Here is a 21,239-nt window from a genome sequence, read left to right on the forward strand (position 1 = left end):
CTATCTTAGAGACTGTATTTCTTGTCAATATGATTTTTAAAATTTTTCTTACATAAATGTTCTTTTTCTACCATTCTAGCAGTCTAAATGCTCATATCCAAAAGAGACTGTGTCTTTAATATGGAAACATTGGCATATAAACTACTTGAAAATGGGTGAGAGAATTTTGGTGAGTTGGAATTTGAGCGAGGGAGATATGTCATACATAAAATTGATAAAATACCTAACCAATTTTTTTTTTTTTTTGAGAGGCAATTAGGGCAAAGTGACTTGTCCAGGATCACACAGCTAGCAAATGTGTAAGATCAGAATTAAACTCAGGTCCTCTGTCTATGCCATTCTTTTTCTTCTATACTATTTCATCCCTTGATGCAGATACTAGATACTCCCAAAGCACTGTCTCTTTTACTTCCAAGCTGTTCTCATATTGCCAGCTTCATCCTTACAGTTCAGAAGTATGATCAGTAATTTTACTGTTCAAAACCTTTAAAGAGTTTAACTTGTTTTTAAAATATCTTGATAACTATATTTCCTTTTTTATAATAGCTGCATATAAAGATAATTTTCAACATTTACCTTTGCAAAATCTTGTGTTCCAAATTTTTCTTCCTCCCTCTTGCATCCTCTCCTTAGCCAGCAAGCAATCTACTATAAGTTAAATGTGTAATTCTTTTAAACATATTTCCATATTCATCATGTTGCACAAGAAAAATCAGATCAAAAGGGGTAAAAAAAGCAAGAGGGGGAAAACCCCAAGCAACAATACCACCGCCAATAAAAGGTGAAAACACTGTGCTTTGAACCACATTCAGTACCTATAGTCCTCTCTCTGGATGCAGATGGCTCTTTCCATCACAAGTCTATTGGAATTACCTTGAATCACCTTATTACTGAAAAGAGCTAAACCCATCAAAGTTGACCACATAATCTTCTGTTGCTGTGTACAATGTTCTCTTACCCACTTTGCTTCCATCAGGATAACTATATTTCTATATTATTGAGTTCCTTCATAATCTTGTGGATTTGTTTTGTTCTTTAAAAAAAATAGTTCTAAGAAAAGATCTACAAGTTTAACCAGACACTTAAAGATAAAAAGGATTAAGAACTTCAGATTTAGTCCACTCCCTCACTTAAAAAAAAGAAAAATTAGGAAACTTACTCAGAATGAAGTAACTTCCTAGGGCCTCACCTTAAACTACTTTTCTAGTGTAATTATAAAGTGGCTTCCTATGCCTATACTCTTCTTTTCTCAATATATTGCAAACTTCCTGACAATAGAATGGAGACACCTGCATCCAGAGAAAGACCTATGGGGACTGAATGTGGATCGAAGCATAGTTTTTTTCACTTTTTTGGATGGTGGTGTTGTTTATTAATTCCCCCCCCCCTCTCGAGTCCCTCCCCTTTTGCTCCCTTTTGACTTTCCTAGGTACCTAGAATAGCCTTTCTCTCTCTTTCTGCCTACCACAGACTCATCATTCAAGGCCTACTGCAAGGTCATCACCTCCATCTCTCTGTCTCAGTCTATCCTCATCGGCCCTCATATGCTCTGTCATTTTAAAATTTGAATTAAATTTAAATGTGGTATCATCTCTTCCTCCCATCCCCCACTCCCCGTTAGACTGGGGCAGGCGCTGTGGTATTTATACTTGCATCTCTTCCAGCAAAAAAGGATATCATAGTGCCTCATACATATCTCTTAAACTGCATTTCTACTTATTCTTGATTTTGGGGCATTTTTCCAATTTAGGGGATTCTGATCAATACTTTCAGACTGAAAACGAAATACTTGTGGACTGATACATGAAGATTACAACGTACAGTTCATAAAGTCGTATGAAAGTGTATGCAAACGTGCCATATAACATAAAAGGGATGGGTATTATTGCACTGCATCCCTTCCCCTACATCGTTTGCAGCCGGGTTATCCTGCCGGCAGAATCCTGGAACCCGAAGAGCTGGTTTATTGCAGATGTCTTGCCACATCTCAAGCGTTTCCCTCCCCATTTCAGAGGCCACGGATGCCCCAGGAGTAGGCAGCCGCAGTGGGCCTGGGCCTTCCCTCTTCTCTGCAGTCTTTGCTTTCACTTTCAGTCCCCGCAGTTAGGGGACCGGGCTGCAGAGGACGCGCGGGACCGCGGGCTCCGGCCCCCAGAAGCTCAGGTACAAGCCCCCCAGGCTGTGTGGAGGTGAAGTTTGGGGGCGGCCGGGGGGTGAGGGGACCATAAGGATCGGGGCTCCCGGGCCTCTCTCTCCCGCCTGGGCTGCAGAGGGGCGGAAGTGCAGTACCAGGGATCTGGATGTGCCGTCCTGCATTGGGGGTGCAGGGAGGGCCCGAGTGATCAGGAGCAGGGCAAGGGGCAGCTGGGCGGGGCCAGTGCGGAGCGGGTTGGGCGCTCCAGGAGTTAGCCCGCGCAACTCTAGCGAGTTTGCAAGGGCCTAGCTGAGGGTTCTAGGTGGGGGGAGGGAAAGGGAGGGGGAATCACAGGGGCAGCCGCACTGTAGTCCGAGCGGGAGCTTGGGCGGTACCCAGCTCCGACCTGGACTCAGCCCTGAGCATCGCAAGCTGTCCCGCCAGACAAGCCGGATCCTCCTCCCCCTTCCCGCAGCCGGCGCCTCCAAAGTGCGCGCTTGGAAAGTCCCCCGGGTGTCCCCACGGAGCCGCCTCCTCCTGGTTCCGTCCGGCAGCTCCGGCCCACGTCACAGCTAGACCTCCGCGCAGCCTTCTCCCTGACTGAGCATCTCCCCAAATGCTGCTTCATTATCCAGAGTCTGGCCTAGGGAGTGGGGACTGGCTTCCTAGCCGGGGTTCGCTGAAGCCGCGGGGCCTGCTGGGAGTTGTAGTCTTCTGGTCTTGAGCGAGACAGCGGTTAGGGAGGGCATCTTCCTTTCTGTAGAGACTTCTAGAGACACAGGAATTCGATTTTCCTATTCCCTGCAGTACACCTTACCTTGGTTTTGTGCAGATTTAAGTGCTCTGTAATTGTTTTCCAGTTTAACTGTGTGTGGAAGGAGGCCGGAGTCTTTATCACTACCCAGAGATCACTTTCGATTCCCCCCAGGAATAAATTAGAACCTTTGAACGTGCTCCCCTGGTCCCACGTGCTCCCCTTGTCCCACGTTCTCTTCTGCCCTCGCAGCCCTGTTTTACAGCTAATTAGTACAAAGTAGGAAGAACGCAGCTTTTTCTGGTTTTGTTTTTTTTCTTCTGTTTTCCGAATTTCGAAATTCCAAATGTTGAATTCAGAGAAAAGCTACAATAAGTAACTAGATTTGCTCAAAACTAAAACTTTATTCAACCAGAGAAAGTAACAATGTATTGCTGGAAGGGATGTATGCTGTTACATGTTTAACAATCAGTTAAATCATTCTAAACTTAGTCTTTGTAATTAAAATTTTCTACCTCGCTTGTCTCTGTAATCCACAAAATAATAAGTCAAACCTGATATTTAGCATTTGTAGATTTCCAAGGAGCACATTTACTCACCGAGAAATTAATAGCCTACATTGGAAGAGGGTTTGAAGGAGCTCTAGCACATCCTGGATTTTCAGGCCAGAACAAAACAATCCATCCCCTCCAAAATAATCCTAAAACGGTTTTCCTTCTGAAGGCCCGGGGTTTGTCAGGAAGGGCTGCTGGAAACCTTTAGGAAGTCCTAAACAAGGATTGAGAGCCGAATAGGACCTTAGATGCTGGACTGTCCAACACTCATTTATAGAGGAGAAAAGGATGGAGGAGAAATGATTTGACTGTGGTACAAGAAGTTTTGAATCATAAAACGTGTTCCTTAATATCACAATGATTTAGGACATGGAGATAAACATTTTAAAAATTTTGCATTTATTAAATGTTCCCTTCTCCAAAGGATTTCATTCAAGAAGTCTATCTAGTTCTGACTCAATTTTTGAGACTTCTCCTTTTGCCTATGTTGCTAGAAGTGCTTGATTAGGGATTAAAAAGATAATTCCAGGGGCGGCTAGGTGGCGCAAGAGGACCTGAGTTCAAATTTGGCCTCAGACACTTAAGACTTAGCTAGCTGTGTGACCCTGGGCAAGTCACTTAACCCCAACTGCCTCAGCAAAAAAAAAAAAAAAAAAAAAAAAAAAAAAGAAAAGAAAAGAAAAGAAAAGAAAAAAAGATAATTCCAGTTGAACACATAATAGGTGGGGAAAAGGTCTTTATTTTTTTTGTAACAGTGAAAGTTTTTGAAAAATTTCTTTACAAATTTTTATTTTTATAATGAACGGGGTAAGCATGAACATTTAGTTACATAGAGAATAGAAGAAAAAATGATTTTAAGTGAAATATAAACTTCTGTATGTAGTTTTAAAAATAGATATTAAATTGTATATGATAATGAGCAGTAATCTTGAGTTCCCCTGTCCTTAGAGTGGTATTGTTCTAACAATCTATCTGTGGATGATTCTAAACATTTTCTGACCTTAGAATAGTTCTACAAATGTTGCTGACTGTCAGATAGGTAATCTGCTAGTCAGTGATAATCAAGTTCCTGAGACAATACCTACCTGTAAACCATAAACTTAGCAAATAAGTAACATGAAGCTCTGGTCTCTCTAACTTTGTCCTATAAAATTATCTCCTTTCTCCTCATTCTTTGCTAAATCCTTTTGGAACTTAGCCTGCTTCAATTGGCATTACAATTACAATAAACTTTGCCCCTTGACCTGGAGATGGGTTCAAGCCTGTAAATTTTTTTTGAGACACCTTGCTACATTGGGCTGCAACCCCCAACCTTTTGGGGTTCCTTTTGAACCTCAACAATCCATAACACAGATTCCCTGATTTTTTGTTTTCCTTTCTTCTGTTTTCTTTTGTATATATTTTCTCTTTTTAAAACTCTAAATTTAACAAATGCCAAGTAAAATGGTCACATCCATGTATTTAGTATAACCACAGGGGATTGTACATAAATTATTAATCTTTATTATATAGTCAAGCAAAACAAATCCCTACAGTTACCACATATGAAAATTTATATCTTATTTTGTAATTTGAGTCCATAATTTTCCTGTCAAGAAGTGAGTAGCATGCTCCATCATGGGTCCTCTGGAATCATAATTGTCTGCAATTAAAGTTTTTATCATTGTTTTAAATCAATGGTTTTCAGACTGTGGTTTGGAAACCCAAGGTCCCTGAGACCACTGCAGGGGAGTCGAGATCAAAATTATTTTCATAATAATAAGATGTTTTAATTTCTCACATAGTAAATATTGATAGATATAATTCACTTGCAAAAACTCTATGGAGAGTACTCAATAATTTTTAAGAGTGTAAAGGGGTCTTGAGACCAAAAATTTGAAAATAACTGTTTAAATAAGCAACTCAAAAGTTTAAAAAAAAATGAACACTATTACTGTAAAGCTCTCACTGTAAAGGGGACACTATCTGGTTCCTTTTTGCATTACCTCCCAGCTCCACCCTGCTTGTAGGTTTCCATGAGGCCCCAGTGCAGGGAGGAAGAAACTTCTGACTTCTTTTAAAAAGCCTCCTCTTTTCTTCTGAGATTTCAGAAATATAATTGAAACTCTTTCCTGATATCCTTAGGGTCAGTTATCAAAGACAAAACAAAACAACAAAACCCAAACTCCTTATTCCGTCATTTTGAATTATAGACTCATGCTTATTTCTTTCATTTGAAAAAAAAGAATCAATATTTATAGAAAAGGAAGGCTAAATAAAACTCAGCATGGTATATGCTTTTTGCTGTGCAAAGGAGAAATGAGAGAGTACTGGGTGTGAGGAAATTTTAAAAAAGAAAAGAATCCAGATCTTCTATGTTTGAATTAAGTTGGCTTCTTGGATTTGGACTTGGCAGTGTGAATGAGATGAGATGGTCCTTTGAGATATTTCACTGGAGTCTGCAGCACTTAGTGAGAAAATTATTAGCAGCCATTAGGAAGTACGATGACAAGAATTATGAAATACTTTATGTTAAGTGAAATGTTCATTCTTAGAAATGAGCCAATCCAAGAAAGGCAAACTCTCCCTAATTACTCTGGGGAAGATAGGGAAAAAGCTTGAACAAGATGTCAAGTAATAATGTGGGTCTATCCTGTTATTAATGCCTGAGTACTTGAACATTTTGAAGAGAATGATAGTTTTTTGAAGTACTAAATTCATTCATTTAATAAATTTTTATTTAATCTCTACAGAAGTAGGAAGATACCTAATAAGTAATCTTTTGGTCATTTAAATACTTCAAGGGACTAGGAACTAATTACTTCATTAGACCTCTTCTTTCATTTTTGGAAAATTGAGTAAAAACTCAGATATTTATAGATGAAAGAAATCTTAGAAATCATCTGATACAAACCCCTTATTTTACAGATGAAGAAATTGAAACTTATAAAGCTAAAATAAGTTGCCTAAGATCACTAAATTACTGCTATTTTTGAATTCATAAGATTTTTTCCCTGGAATTAAAAGATAAATTGATGAAGTATTATCCACTTAAATTCTTTCATTTTACAGTCAAATGCCCCTCCAGATGGATGATTTTTGTGGTAAATTAGTTTATAAACTCATAACAGAATAGGAGAATAGAGAGTCTATACACAAAACCAAATGAAATTTATTGAAAGATATTCTTTATACTATCTGAGGCCCCAATAAGGCTGGAAATAAGAAATGCTGAAAATCTCCATGAATAATTCTTGTCTTCAATTGGGATGGCAGTTCCAAAGTTAAGGTTTTAGCCATCCCTCATTATATAGGAATAATTTTATCTCTAATGTGTTATAATGATTTTTTTTCCCCTGATTTTCCTTAAAATTTCCAGGGGTTCTAGGGCAGTGATGGGTGTTAAAACAAAGTGTATTTGGTTTCTGGGTATCTATTAAATTTTCAATGTGAGCATTTATGCTTTGTAAATTTACAAATGCTATTAATCTGGGTTTTATGTATTATGTTAATATTATAGACTTAAGAAAGTGATAGAAAATATTAATAATAATGTAAAATAAACTTTTAAATGGTGTGTTCTTTTTTTTTTCAGTGCTAGCTGTTAAACACTTATTAGCATATATCCCTGCCTCTGATACCATATTTACACTTTGAATATATGAGCTTATAATTGCTTGATAATATGAAAAAGGAGGAAATATGTCCTCATATGTCCTCAAGGAAATAAGTGCCTGTTCTCAAAGTCAAAGGAGCTCGGTTATCTTCCTAGATGACCATGATATCAGAAAGAACTGTATGGTTAAACAAAGAACTGAGGTGCCATTACTTTTTTCTTATCTATTTAACCCGATTCCTCTGTGCTAGTTTTCCAGGCTCTAAAGTCTATTGTAAATGTAGTAAAAAAGTTAATGGTCATTCAGTGCCTTTTGTTCAATATTTGATGTTCTGGGATGTTGAAGTGCATCTATGAGATAAGCCAAAAAACAATTATAGTCTATCCCAAGCACAGCAGATTTGTTGTTGTGTAATTTTTAAAAATTATGTTTGATTCTTCATGAGCCCATTTGGAATTTTCTTCTCAAAGATACAGGAGTAGTTTGGCACTTCCTTTTCCAGTTCATTTTACAGATGAGGAAACTGAGGCAAACAGGGTGAAGTGACTTGCTCAGAATCACATTCAAGGTCAGATTTGAATGCATGAAAAGGAATATTCCTAAATCCAGGCCTAGATCTCCATCAACTGTACTACTTAGCTATCTAAAGCAGAAACAAATTCTAAATGAAACAGAGACGTGTGTGTACAGAGAGATGAACCTTGAGGCAGAAAGAGTAGGGAAAGAATTGACATATAGACTATCTATATAACTCTGGGATATCATTTAATCATGGGTCTGCCTCAGTTTTGCAAAACTTAAAGTGCTATTAAAGTGCCAGATATTACTACCTACTTACAAATTTTAAATATTTCAAGGAATCCCAAACTTTGTAGGTGTTTGAGGCAGACTGCAACCTTTATATGTCTTAAAAGGTCTTTATGGGTTGCCATGGCAGAATAATAATAAATTAAATCATGATCTGCTCTCTGGTGATAAGTCTCTTTCCACTTAGATGAACTATTCCTGAATGAAAAATATACATTCTATTCCCAGGTGAGTATTCAACAGCCTAATCTTCCATAATTTGGCATCCATATCAGGCCCATAATGAGACACTAAAGAGAAGTTTAGTGAACAATTTTAATGGTTAGAAAATGTTTTTTTCAATTGAGTCAAGATATTCCTCCCTCTTCTTTCTTACTACTAACCCTTGTTCTTATCCCAATGACCAATAAGAAGAAGTCAAATTACTCACCTCCTTATTGAAAGGCAGTGTTCATGTCCATTCTAAGTCTTGTGTTTGCCAGGTTAAACATACTCAATTCTATCTATCATCTGACTCTTGTTTAGCATGGTTTCATGCCCTTTCACTTTCCTGATCTCCATCTTCTGGATCCTTCCCAGTCTGACTTAATATCTGGCACTTAGAACTATACACAATTTTCCTGATGCAATCTTAGTACAAAAGAGTTATCAATCAATCAGCAACGCTTAATCATATGCCTATTACTTGTTGAACATTATACTAGTTTTAGGGAATTCACAAAGACAAAATAAACTAATTCTTGTCCTCCATGAGCTTATGTTCTATTGGGAGAGATGATTTGTGTAAAAATCAATATATAAAAATACCTGCAAAATAAATATAAGATGCATTTTTTGGGGGGAAGGGCACTAACAATTGTGAAATGGGATCAGGAGAGACATGTCACTTGGGCAAAGTTTTGAAGGAATTTTAAGAGATTTCCAGTGAGGGATGATGTAGAAATATATAAGCAACAGCTGATGGACTATTGGGTATAAAAAGGAGTAATATTATATCATAAGATTGGAAAGATAGGTTGGGACTAGATTGTGAAGGATTTAAAAAACAGCAAACAGAAGAATTTATATTTGATCTTAGGGGCAACAATCACATCTCTGGGAAAGTTATTTTTATGTTTTTTATTCTTACAGTCTAGTTTAGTGCATTAGGCACAGTAGGTGCTTAATAACTGTCCACTGAGTTTAGTTGAATTGAATTATTTGGAAATTATTTTGTTTCTATTAATGTAGCTTAAAAATACCTCTTTTTTATCCCTATTTAAAAATACCTCTAGCTACACATCTAGGTAATGCAGTGGATAGAGCATCAGTCCTAAAGTCAGGAGGACTGAGCACTTCTCACTTTCTAGCTGTGGAACCCTGAGCAAGTCACTTAACCCCAATTGCCTCAGCCAAAAAATAAATAAATAAAATCTCATTAGCATTTTTGGTTGTCACTGAATATTATTGACTAGTTCTACAACTCCCAGATCTTAATCATGTGAATTGTTTTTATAACTAAATTTCATTTTTTTAACCAAAGTTCAAGATTTTTTTTTTTCAGGTCAAATTTGAACTCAGGTCTTCCTGACTTCAGGGCTGCTGCTTTATTCACTGCACCACCTAGCTGCCCTTCAAAGTTCAAGATTTTTACATTTATATCTAAATTTTATCTTGTTAAATGTGGACTTCTGAGGATTGTCTCTCCTGCCTTTTGGTCATCTGAAAATTTGGTCAGTATTCCACCTGATGAAACCCACCTCTCAAATTGCAGAGGAGTCCAGGCTGGGTTGAAAGAAGACCAAGGTTTATTAGGAGGAAAATCAGATACTTGACATTAGCTCCTGCCCCACTTCCTACATAAAGTAAAAAGGAACCCATACACATGAGAGGCAGGGGGAGATTTATGCTTGAAAACCAAAAAGGAAAGTTCAGGGAGAGGTTGGGGAAAAGAGTGGACAATCTTTTCCAGGAACAGGTGAACACAGAAACAGGAGGTTTTGCAAAAATAGTTGGCTGTTTTGGTCCAGTTGGGGAGAAAGTGGAGGGAAAAGCCTGCACAGCTCAACAAGTTCAGGCAGTGAACGCCAGCAAAGGTTTCTGGGAATAAGCAACACTTTGGTTCACTTTGTGTCCAATATGTCTTCTTGATACTTATATAAAACAGACATATTAACCTCAGGGGCACTTCCACACATTCATGCCTTTGTTCAAGTCAGAATTCAACGGAATGGGCATAAGAGCAGAGCCATATGCCATTTCACACGAGACTTCCTTTTAAGTGAAGATACATTACCATTTGTTAGTTACCAGGCTTTTAGCCCAATCTGTCACCAGGCTGAGTCCTTCTAGTTATTAAGAAGGTTATTTTGGCAGTGTGTAAAGGATAGATTGGAGAAGGGGCAGAAATGATGGGAGCTCTGAGGTTAAGTGACTACTTATTCGTAGTTGGGGATACAGAGAGGAAGTCTGAGAAAATCCTAGCTTCTGGGAAGGAGTTGTTAAGGGTTTCAGAGAAAAACCAAGTCAGAGTTGCAGGACTAAAATGCTATAGGGAAAGTCAGTCCAAGAGGGACAGGAGATGTGCAATAAGTGAATGTGAAGACATAATGATAGTATCTTAAAGTTTTCAAACCACTTTACATTTGTGTCTTATTTGATCCTAACAACAGCCCTGTGAAATTGTATGACCTCCATTAAAAAAATTCTAATTTATTTTTAAAAATATACATTGTTTTATGAATCATGTCAGGAGAGAAAAATCAGAGCAAAAGGGGAAAACCATGGGAGAGATTAAAAAAACAGAAAAAAGAAGTGAACAGAGCATGTGTTGATTTATATTCAGTTTCCATAATTCTTTTTCTGAATGCAGATAACATTTTCTGTCCAAAATCTATTGGGATTGTTTTGGATCACTCAACCACTGAGAAGAAACAAGCCTTTCATAATTGATCATTGCACATTCTTGCTGTTTTTATGTACAATGTATTCCTGGTTCTCCTTGCTTCGCTCAGCATCAGTTCATGTAAATCTTTTCAGGCCTTTCTAAAATCAGCTTGTTCATAATTTTTTATTATTATTTTCATTTCCATTTATTTCCTCAAACTTATTTATTTATGATTACTTTGTTTTAAAATTCTATTTATTTATTTATTTATTAATCCTAAAACTCTCATTTATTTGTTTTAAATTTCATTTTTATTTATTATATTATGATATATTATTATTATATTCATTATCAAAACACCTGTCATTAATTAATTTATCTCCGGGGAATTTTTTATTTATTTATAAGTTTATTTATTTATTTGTAATTCCATTATTTTCATATACCACAACTTGTTCAGCCATTTTCCAATTGATGGAGAATTTTCCAATTCTTTGCTAACATAAAAAGAGCTGCTACAAACATTTCTGCATATGTGGATCCTTTTCCCTCTTTAATGATTTCCTTGGGATACAGACCCTGTAATGACTCTGCTGGCTCAAAGGATATGCACAGTTTCATAACCCTTTGGTCAGAGTTCCAAATTTTTCTCCAGAATGGTTGGTGATGCCTATTTTATAAAAAAATAGCATTTTATTTTTCCAAATACATGCAAAGACAGTTTTCAACATCCACCTTTGCAAAACCTTGTGTTCCAATTTTTGTCCCTCTCTCTTCCTCTTTCCTCAAGACAGCAAGCTATTTAATATAGGTTAAACATGTGCAATTCTTCTAAACATTTTTCACATTTGTCATGCTGTGAAAGAAAAATCAGATCAAAAGGGGAAAAATGAGAAAAAAAGCAATCAAAAAACAACAAAAAGGAGAAAATACTATGCTTTGATCCACATTCAGTCTCCATAGTTCTCTCTCTGAATGAGGATATCTTTTTCCATGTGATCCCCATTTTACCAATAAGAAAACTGAGGCTAAGAGAATGACTTGACCAAAGTCACAGGACTAGTAATATCCGGGGCAGGATTAATATTCAGGTCTTCTTGACTTAAAATCGAATAATATACCATCTACTGAATCACTTACCTAGAACAATTCAAGTGACAAGAAAAGGAACAATTCCAATGAAAAGAAAAAATGGGACTTGTTTGGAAAGATCCTATGTGGATGCCCAGGAAGCTCCTCAGCCAATTCACTTTTTAAAAAGAAATGTACAAAATAGATACAAGGTCAGGTAACAGGATAAAAATAAGGACATGACCCAATTCTATATATAAAAAAAAGATGTCAGGAAATCATTGTGGTCCAAAATATTAGAAGGAGTTGAGATTAGAGAGGGAAGATTGGGTTCTTCACTGCTTTATACTTGCAGCTCCCCTCTTTGCTTATTAGTTCTCTAGCTTCCTTCAAAGCAGGATTCCTCAAGGGGCATCTGCAAGTGAGATCTTTCCTGATATCTCTCAGTTGCTAATGCATCCCCTCCGGAAATTATCTTGTATTTACATGGAATCCATTTTATGCCTACTTATATGTTGGTATGCTATTTCTCCGTAATCAATATCATTCAACCAATAAACATTTATTAAGTACCTACTAATATATGTGTCAGGCACAGTGCTAAGCACTGGGGATACCAAAAGAGGCAAAAGATAGTCCCTGTCCTTAAGGAACGTACAGTAAAATGGATGAGACAACATGAAAATAAATGTATACAAAACAAGCTATCTACAGGATAAATAGGAAGTAATTAAAAGAGAAGGAAGGCACTAGAATTAAGAGAGTCTGGGAAAGGCAACAACAGTTACCCTAATATTCTGCTTTGACAATATGTAGAAATTAGCCATATAACTAGGAATGGATAATAATAATACAAAAAAGCTTTTTATAGTGTTTTAATGTTAACAAAGTATTTTATGTATGTTAACTCATTTAACCTTTTCTTATGATGGATGATTGAAGGAATAGAATGAATTTTTTTCTTTTGTAATTAGGCCACTTCCAATTTCACATTTATCTAAGGTTTAAAGAGGGAAACCTTTTCTGTGATTGAACAAGGGCTGTAATCCAGACTCAGACATAAAGCATAAACAAATCATGATATTAGTCGGATTTGTTTATGTTTTTAAGTAGATGAGGAAACAGACTCAGATAGGATCAGTAATTTAACTGTGGTCCAACAGCCAGTAAATACAGGGGGTGGTATTCAAACCTAGGTTTTTGGGAATCCAGCTCCAAGATTCTATAATACCAGTTTACCTCACAAGGATGTACTGAGTTCCATGATAATGACCAGATTCCCCATACTGCCATTGCTGTGGCTTTTCAAAAATAGAGATGATATATATTGTGAACTACTCATTCTCTCCTTTATTTGAGCTTATGGAAAGGAGGAGAAAATCTGGGAGGTAAGGATTTCCCTATTCCTCACTCTAATCCAAGAAAAAGCAGCTTAGTAACATTTTTGACAACAGATCACAGTTTATGTAAGAATCCTTATAAACAGTTAAAATTATGCTTAACTTAAATGATAATGTGAAGTTGTGACTTCCTATCTTGATAAATCATCTTGTTATTAATAAATATCTTAATGATCATCAGAGAAATAGACATTATACCTTACCATTTATCATCAATGACTGACATTGACTTTTGTTTTTATGTCACTTAACAATACATATGCTTCCTGCTCCCCTGACTAAAGAGCCAATCCTTGCAACAGAGATTTTTTTAAAAAAAGAGGAAAAAAGCAATTCTTGGCAAATTATGTTAAAAAGTCCTGAATTCAAAATTGACCTAAAATACTTTGCTCATGGCATGACCCCAATAAGTCATTTAAGCTGTCTTGCTCAGTTTCCTCATCAGTAAAATGGTGGTAATAATAGCACTACCTCACAGAATTGTTGTGAGGATAAAATGAGATGTTTGTAAAATGCTTTGCAAAAATATAAATGCTTGCTGTTATCAATTTAACTATCCGTGTCTGACAATATTATTATATGTACTATCCCATAGCCATAATTCCTCATCTCCTCAAAGAGAGGGGAGAAGTAATTTTATTCAACTCCTCTCCAGAGCCAAATTTAGTCATAATTATATAGCACCCAATGGTACTTTAAAAGGCATTTTGATTATGCTATTTTACTCATTGTATATACTATTTTCCTGGTTCTGCTTACTTCACATCAGTTCATATCAACTTTTCCATGCTTTCATTTTTGTTTTCCTAACTCTAGTGTCTAATATAATGAGGTAGTGTGGTGCAGGAGCATGTATATGCCTTGCTTTCAAGTTTAATTTGCATTATTAACATTTTGTCCAGAACATTCACTAAAAATCAAGTTCTGATTTGCAGTGTTTATAGATTTCCTAGGTGTTAAATGTTCTCACTAAAATGTTAACAATTAATTCTCCTGACCTATTTGAACTGACTCCAACACACTCCTGCATATATACATCACTCAACCATATAGTAGCTGTTTAGTAAATGCGTGTTGTTATGAATCTTCTTTCTAACTACAGATATGCAAGCTTTCTTACTGATATCATTTTAATCTAATTTTTTGCTTGGGTTTTTATATTTATGTTCATTTAGAGTTTATTGTGGTATATGGTATAAGAGATTGCTTACTTTAATCATTAAAGTCAAATAATTACTTTTAGTAGGTGTTAGAGTAATTATTGCTAATAGAAAACTTTATTCTTGGGTAAAATAAAAGATAATGAAGATATTTTGACTTTTTTGAGGAATAATTTGTGGAGGCAAATGAGAATTACCTAATGACTTGGAAGGGACAAAGGAATGGGAAAGCTATCTTTACTTATGTTTCTCCTTTATTTACATTTTTTCTTTTGCTTTCAAGGGTCTGTGATTTTAGGAGCAAGAACAAGATGGCTTTTTTCCCACTTAAATTACCACTTAAGACTGCATCATCTTTTTTCCCTTCATTGTTGACTATCTGGATAATGATGGCTTCTATGAATTGCCACAGCATGGACATAAACTCTCCAAAAGCTACTAATGGAGCTCCATTTCCTTGGAATAAGATGCGGCTTCCTGATAACATATTTCCAGTTCATTATGATTTGATGATCCATGCTAATCTCACCACTTTGACATTCTTGGGAACCACTGAAATAGAAATCACCATCAATCAATCCACCAGTTTCATCATTCTGCATAGCCAAAACCTGCAGATCACCAAGGCAACCCTCCGAGAAAAAAGCCAAGATAAGACAGCAGAACAGCCAGTGACTGTTCTAGAGTATCCACCCAATGAGCAAATTGCACTTCTAGCCAATAAACCTCTTCTGATGGGACATCAGTACATCGTTAAAATTGAATATTCTGCCTTTCTTTCTGAAACTTTCCATGGATTTTATAAAAGTTCCTATAGAACTCAGAAGGGAGAAGTGAGGTAATTTTTTTTTCTAAAATAAACAAATATGAAGGCTTATTGGCCCCAACAATTTTTTAAAAAATTAATAAGATTTTCCTTTAAGTTTCCTTCTCTTTGTCTCCACTGTTATTCTTTACTCATGGAGTGGACTTTATTGCTGAGGAGGAGTAATAGTGGGGAAGAATGGATGGAGGCATATATTGCTTTGACTTATAATAGTAAATTCCATTTCTTACCTTTTCATTTTATTGCTTTAATTACAGGATATTAGCATCCACACAGTTTGAGCCAACATCAGCTCGGATGGCCTTTCCCTGCTTTGATGAACCAGCCTTTAAAGCCAATTTTTCAGTCAGGATTAGAAGAGATCCAAAGCACCTTGCGCTCTCTAACATGCCATTAGTAAGCTTGTATTCCTTTATTTTTTAATTCTAAGAATAAAAGTGAGAAATAGATATAGCCTTGTGGTCCTTTAGAACTTAAATTCAATTTATGTTTTTATTCTTGCCTATTAAAAAACACTCGCCAAGTTCTCTTTTACATCTATATCAAATTTGTCTCTGCATTTTAGACACCCTCTTGATTTTAAAAATATTTTAGCTTTCTCCTGAAAATTGCTTTGCTACTTATTATCTTCCTATTATTTTAGGTAGTTGATATAAAATTAGAGGGAAAAAGATAATCCTTTAGAAAATTTTATATAATTTTAAAAGATTATTTCTTAAATTCTTTGTTAAAATCAATTATATAAATTCTTTGTTAAAATCAATATAATTTAAAAAAAGATTAAGTTTTCCAAAAATGGAGCTATTTTTCTAGGTGCTAGTGAATATATTTTCTACGGATAGATTTTAAAATAATCCAAGTATCAGAGAAACAAATATATGAGTGAAAATAATATTATTAGCTCCACATGATGTTGATGTAGTATGAAAATGGATAACAACATAGTTTTTCCCAGAAAAAAAAAGGAATATTTAAGGATGTTTAATCAAAAATCAAAATAGATACGACCAGTGTTTCTTCTCATTTTGTGATAGTGACATTAGACAACCAATTTAAGGGATCTTAGAAATTCTTTCAGTTCATATTTTTGTGTCATGGACCCCTTGGCAGTCTAATGAAGCTAATGAGCTCCTTCTCAAAATAATATTCTTAAGTGCATCAAATAAAATGCAAAGAATTACAGAGGAAGCCAAGTATATTAAAATATAACTATCAAGATAATTTTTAAAGTTTACATATTCCATGTTAATACCTCTTGACTAATCCAATCCCTTCTTTTGACAGATAAATAGAGTTTCAGAAGAATTTAAGTCACTTACCTAAAATCATATTTCTCATGTCTTAATCCAAGTATTGATAAAAGTTAAAAAAACAGATAGGACCAAATTCAAAACTCTACAACAGTATACAATGGTATTCTGATCTAGTCATCATTTTTCCATTAATCCAAATTTCTTAGACAATGCATATAAATCCACTTGTAACTTAATTAGAATTTTCGTTAAAAATTCTAAAATGCATATATAATGGTGGAATGATAAAAGAATATAGAATCACCCTAATGAGAAGTTGGTGATCAGTAGAAATTATTTAATCAAAGTGTTTTTCTATCATCTAGTGTTGAGAATAGCTGATTTCATTTGACTTCATTCTAGGACATTATCTGTTTCATGATATCTCTTTTTAATCTCTATTTCCCCAGATGCCTAGATCAGGACCTTACATGTGGATGGCACTTAAATGTTGAGTTTAGTAGAACAAGGACATGAGATTCTTGATGAGAAGAGGAAGGAAAGGTAGTTTAGGAGTTTTCAGAGGCTGGTTTGGGTTTAAGTACCACGATGGTGAGGATCATGAAGGCAGCTGGGGGTGAGGGGAGGGAAAAGGGGGTTACCCATAGGCAATAGAATGACGCAATGAGACTATTAAAAGGTATTAAACACAAACTACTCATTACAAATTTTTTGTCAAGGACCAAACTTATGTATTTACCTTTTTTTCCTAGACCTTTTTAGAGGAGCCTCATTGAACTTAAATGACCTCAGTGGCTGGGGCAAAAAAAGGGCGCTAAATTGTCTAAACCTTCTGTTTAATTTAGATTTAGGAGGGTTGACTATTAACAGGAAGAACAGTCATATTTCTTGACTACTCTGCTTAAAAAACACCTCTCAATTCTTCATTTCCATCACCTTTCTCAGTGAATTAATTCCTTGGTGAAAAGAACAAGAATTTGCAAGAGACTGGAAAGGATAGGATTAGGAAGAGAATTAGGGAAAATAGGATGCAACATTTCTGAGCTTTCTTACAAGCTATTTTTATGAAAAGGAAACCATATTTTAAGTAAAATCGGGAGCTCTCTTTGCATTGTTCCTTCTACTTGTTTCCCTTAGATTTTTCACATTTGAATCAGTTGTATGATCATATGAATTACTAATTAGAAATGAATGGTTCTTCTATGCTGCTGTTTGTTTGTATATGTGTATCCCACCCTTAATTTTAAGTTATTTATTTATTTATATTTAATTTAAGGGAATAAAAGAAAATGAAAGAAATTATAGGAAACCTAAGTGCCACATAATATTGAATAATCAATCAAGCAGTGTTTATTAAATATTTTCTATATGCCAGGCCCTCAGCTAGGTGGTATATGTATAGAGACAAAAGCAAAATCAATTTCTACTCTCAAGGGCTTATATTCTGTCACATTTTTGACATACCTTTTAAAATTGTTCTTTAACCTTTATTGTGAATCTTTGAAATATTTAATGATTGAAGGTGTCTTGAATCTAGGTGAAATCCATGAATATTGATGAAGGACTAATAGAAGACTACTTTGATGTCACTGTGAAGATGAGCACTTACCTTGTTGCTTTTATTATTTCTGATTTTGAATCTGTCAGCAAAATGACTAAAAGTGGAATCAAGGTAAATCTATGGCTGTCAAAAATCTCTATTTTTAATTTAATTTAATTTTTATTTTTTATTATTATTAAAATTTTTTATTTACAAAGCATATACAGGGGTAATTTTTCCAACATTGACCCTTGCATAATCTTTTGTTCCAACTTTTCCCATCCTTCCCCCCACCCCGTCCCCTAGCTAGCAGGTAATCCAATATATATATTAAATATGTTGAAATACATGTTAGTATACATATTTATACAATTATCTTGTTGCACAAGAAAACTCAGATCAAGAAGGAAGAAAAAGAAAAACTGAGAAAGAAAACAGAATGCAAGCAAATAACAGAAAGAGTGAGAATGCTATCTTGTGTTCCACACTCTATTCTCCTAATTCTCTCTCTGGGTTTAGATGGCTATCTTCATCACTGTACTAGTGGAACTAAAAACCTCTATTTTTATGTAGTACTTTTGAGTTTGCTATAGTATGTACTCAGTAAATGCTGTTAATTAATAAGTCTATTGGTAATTACAAAGGCTGACCTAGAAGCAAGTCTTTACTACAGGCTTCAGAATTCTTTCCAAGTATATTACTGAAGACTAGGCACCCAAAACAACCCAAACTTAGAGTTAATTCTTCATTTAATTGCTCTTTGTCTGTGCTTACTGTTGATGCCATGATTAAAAAATTCCAGAAGCACCTTCAGCAGAAATCTCCTGATGCTTCCTGTTAATCTTCTCTTTTTCCCTTTTTCAATTAATTAAAAGGAATTCTTTTTTTTTTTTTTTCTTCTGCAGGCTTGGAATCACAAGTTTACTTTTTTCTTTATTCTTATTCAATATTCTTCTGTTATACAAACTATTTTAAATGAATTATTATTATCATTATTAATTGTTTCAGTGTGAATAATCATGGACTATGTATAGAGTAAGCAAATTGTAGGTATTGATTATATAGATTTGTCAGCTTAACACATTATTTTGGTTTCTTCCCTCAATTCCTGCTTTTTGTCTCTAGATTTCCATCCATAAAATAGAACTTTTTGGCAGTATGTCTGAATTCAGCTGGTAGCTGTCTCTCTGAAGCTTTGATATGCTCAAATCCCTCTAGGATTCTTATTTTCTTACTTTACATGATCTTTTCTTTAGTTATAATTTTTACTTTTTGCCTCCAGACTATAATTACCCTAATCTGTTTTTCTCATAATAGATAAGTAAAACATTTATTAAGTTCTTATTATGTGCCAAGAACGATGCTAAACACCAGAGATAATTTATAATAAATAATAAATAAATAAAAAAGAGAAATGAGCCTTCAAGGAGCTTACATTCTATTTGGGGGCATGGGGAACAAGCAGTATTTACATAAATAAGTCACTATGCTCTCCTTTGAGGACAGAATAGACTCTAACCATTGGGGGCATGAGAAAAACTTTTGGGTAGGGAGCACTTGAAATAAGATTTGAAGGAAACTAAACACTCTAAGAGCTAGAGATTGGGAATGCATCCAGATATGAGAGCCAGCCCAGGTAAAGGAGAATGGAGGATCAAGAGAATGCTTCATTCAGGAAGCAGCAATATAGTACTCAGAGTAATGTGAAATGTCTGTCAAAATAGACCAAATTGTGACTGGCTTTAAATGCCAAAATGAGGAGTTTATATTTTTATCTCACAGGTGATAAGGAGCTATGAAAGCTTCTTGAGCAGGGATGCTTTAAGAGGGTATTGAAACAGAACAGAGAAGTGATAAACCTCTGACTCAAACCATATGGAGTAAAATCACTCTCACATCATTGGTTTGAATTTATCTCTTCCTTTGTTTGAAAAACAACCCAAAATCAATAAAAAAGAACAAAAGTAGCACTACATTTTTCTGGCTGTTTAGTTGGATGAGAAAGAAGTAGCCAATAATTAGGCTGTATGATACATAAGGTCTGTATGATTTACACTGCATATTTTAAAAAGTGGAACATATTATATATATTGGATATATATATGCAAATGGAGTGGATATATAATAATTTATATATAATTCAATCAGTTAACACTTATTAAGCATCTATATGTGTTAGGCACTGTGCTAAATGATGAGAATACAAAAAAAGGGGCAAAAGGTAGACTCTGCCTTCAGGGAACTTACAATAGAATGGGAGAGACAATATACAAACAAATATATACAGAGCAACTGATAGTCATATCATTCTATCATAAAGTACCTTGGAAGTGATTTGGGGGGGTCTGTTATTCAGAAGAGGTGCACATATCCAAGAAAATTACGATAAAGATTTTTTTTCTTAATTACTGTTTCTATGAGTCACTTACTCATTGTCCTTTTGAATATTGTATGAGTGCTGATATCTTTGAATAGAAGTTCTGCTCCTGTTCCTAATTGTAACTGAAAGTAGCTGAATTATTTGATATGAACTCAAATGCCTCTTTCCCTAGGTTTCTGTGTATACTGTACCAGAGAAGATAAACCAATCGGGTTATGCTCTGGATACTGCAGTGACTCTTCTGGAGTTTTATGAGGATTATTTCAATATTCCATATCCTTTACCCAAACAAGGTAAAGTTTTTAATTAGAAGGTTTACAAAACACAGCATAGGAATACATCCCAAAGCATCCCAGAGGTAGACCTAACTACATAATTGTTTGCTCATCACTATCCCAAAGAACAAATCTGTTATGTGTACAACATTCTGTACATCTCCATAATCTTGTTCTGTGCACAAAATTCATGAAAAGCAGATACCTATGCAGTCCCTAAGGACAGCTAAGGAGGCATGCTTTGTTTAAATAGTGTTTTACTTTTTCAAATACATGCAAAGATAATTTTAAACATTCACTTCTGCAAAACCTTGTGTTCCAAATTTTTCTCCCTCTTTCCCCCATCACCAAGACAGCAAGCAATCCGATATGGGATAAACATGTGCAATTCTAAACATATTTCTATCACATCAAAAAGGAAAAAAAGCATAAGAAAGGAAAAAAAAAAACAAGCAAACAACCAACCACAAAAGGTTGGTGAAAGCAAAAGGTGAAAATACCATGCTTTGATCCACATTCAGTCTTCATAGTTGTCACTTTGGATGCAGAAGGCACTTTTCATCCCAAGTCTATTGGAATTGACTTGAATTAATAAGGAGGCATTCTTAAAGATGAATCAAACT

The 21,239-nt window shown here is 35.2% G+C and overlaps 1 protein-coding gene across 4 annotated transcripts in view; it reads left to right on the top strand.

Annotated features, from left to right (window-relative positions):
• ERAP1 (endoplasmic reticulum aminopeptidase 1) overlaps positions 1-21,239 on the top strand; it is a 150,961-nt gene that overhangs the window by 110,915 nt on the left and 18,807 nt on the right. Inside the window, exons 1-5 of one of the 4 annotated variants that reach the window (XM_074282019.1) lie at positions 1,861-2,189; positions 14,626-15,180; positions 15,426-15,564; positions 17,959-18,093; positions 20,514-20,634. In XM_074282019.1, the coding sequence (XP_074138120.1) occupies positions 1,876-2,189; positions 14,626-15,180; positions 15,426-15,564; positions 17,959-18,093; positions 20,514-20,634 (1,264 nt within the window). In that variant the 5' untranslated portion in view covers positions 1,861-1,875. Of the gene's footprint in view, positions 1-1,860; positions 2,190-10,831; positions 10,850-14,625; positions 15,181-15,425; positions 15,565-17,958; positions 18,094-20,513; positions 20,635-21,239 lie in introns of those variants that run through there. The other 3 variants (XM_074282022.1, XM_074282021.1, XM_074282020.1) reach the window with 3 other exon arrangements.

The sequence above is a fragment of the Sminthopsis crassicaudata genome, chromosome 1 (assembly GCF_048593235.1).
Source record: "Sminthopsis crassicaudata isolate SCR6 chromosome 1, ASM4859323v1, whole genome shotgun sequence".
NCBI lineage: Eukaryota > Metazoa > Chordata > Mammalia > Dasyuromorphia > Dasyuridae > Sminthopsis > Sminthopsis crassicaudata.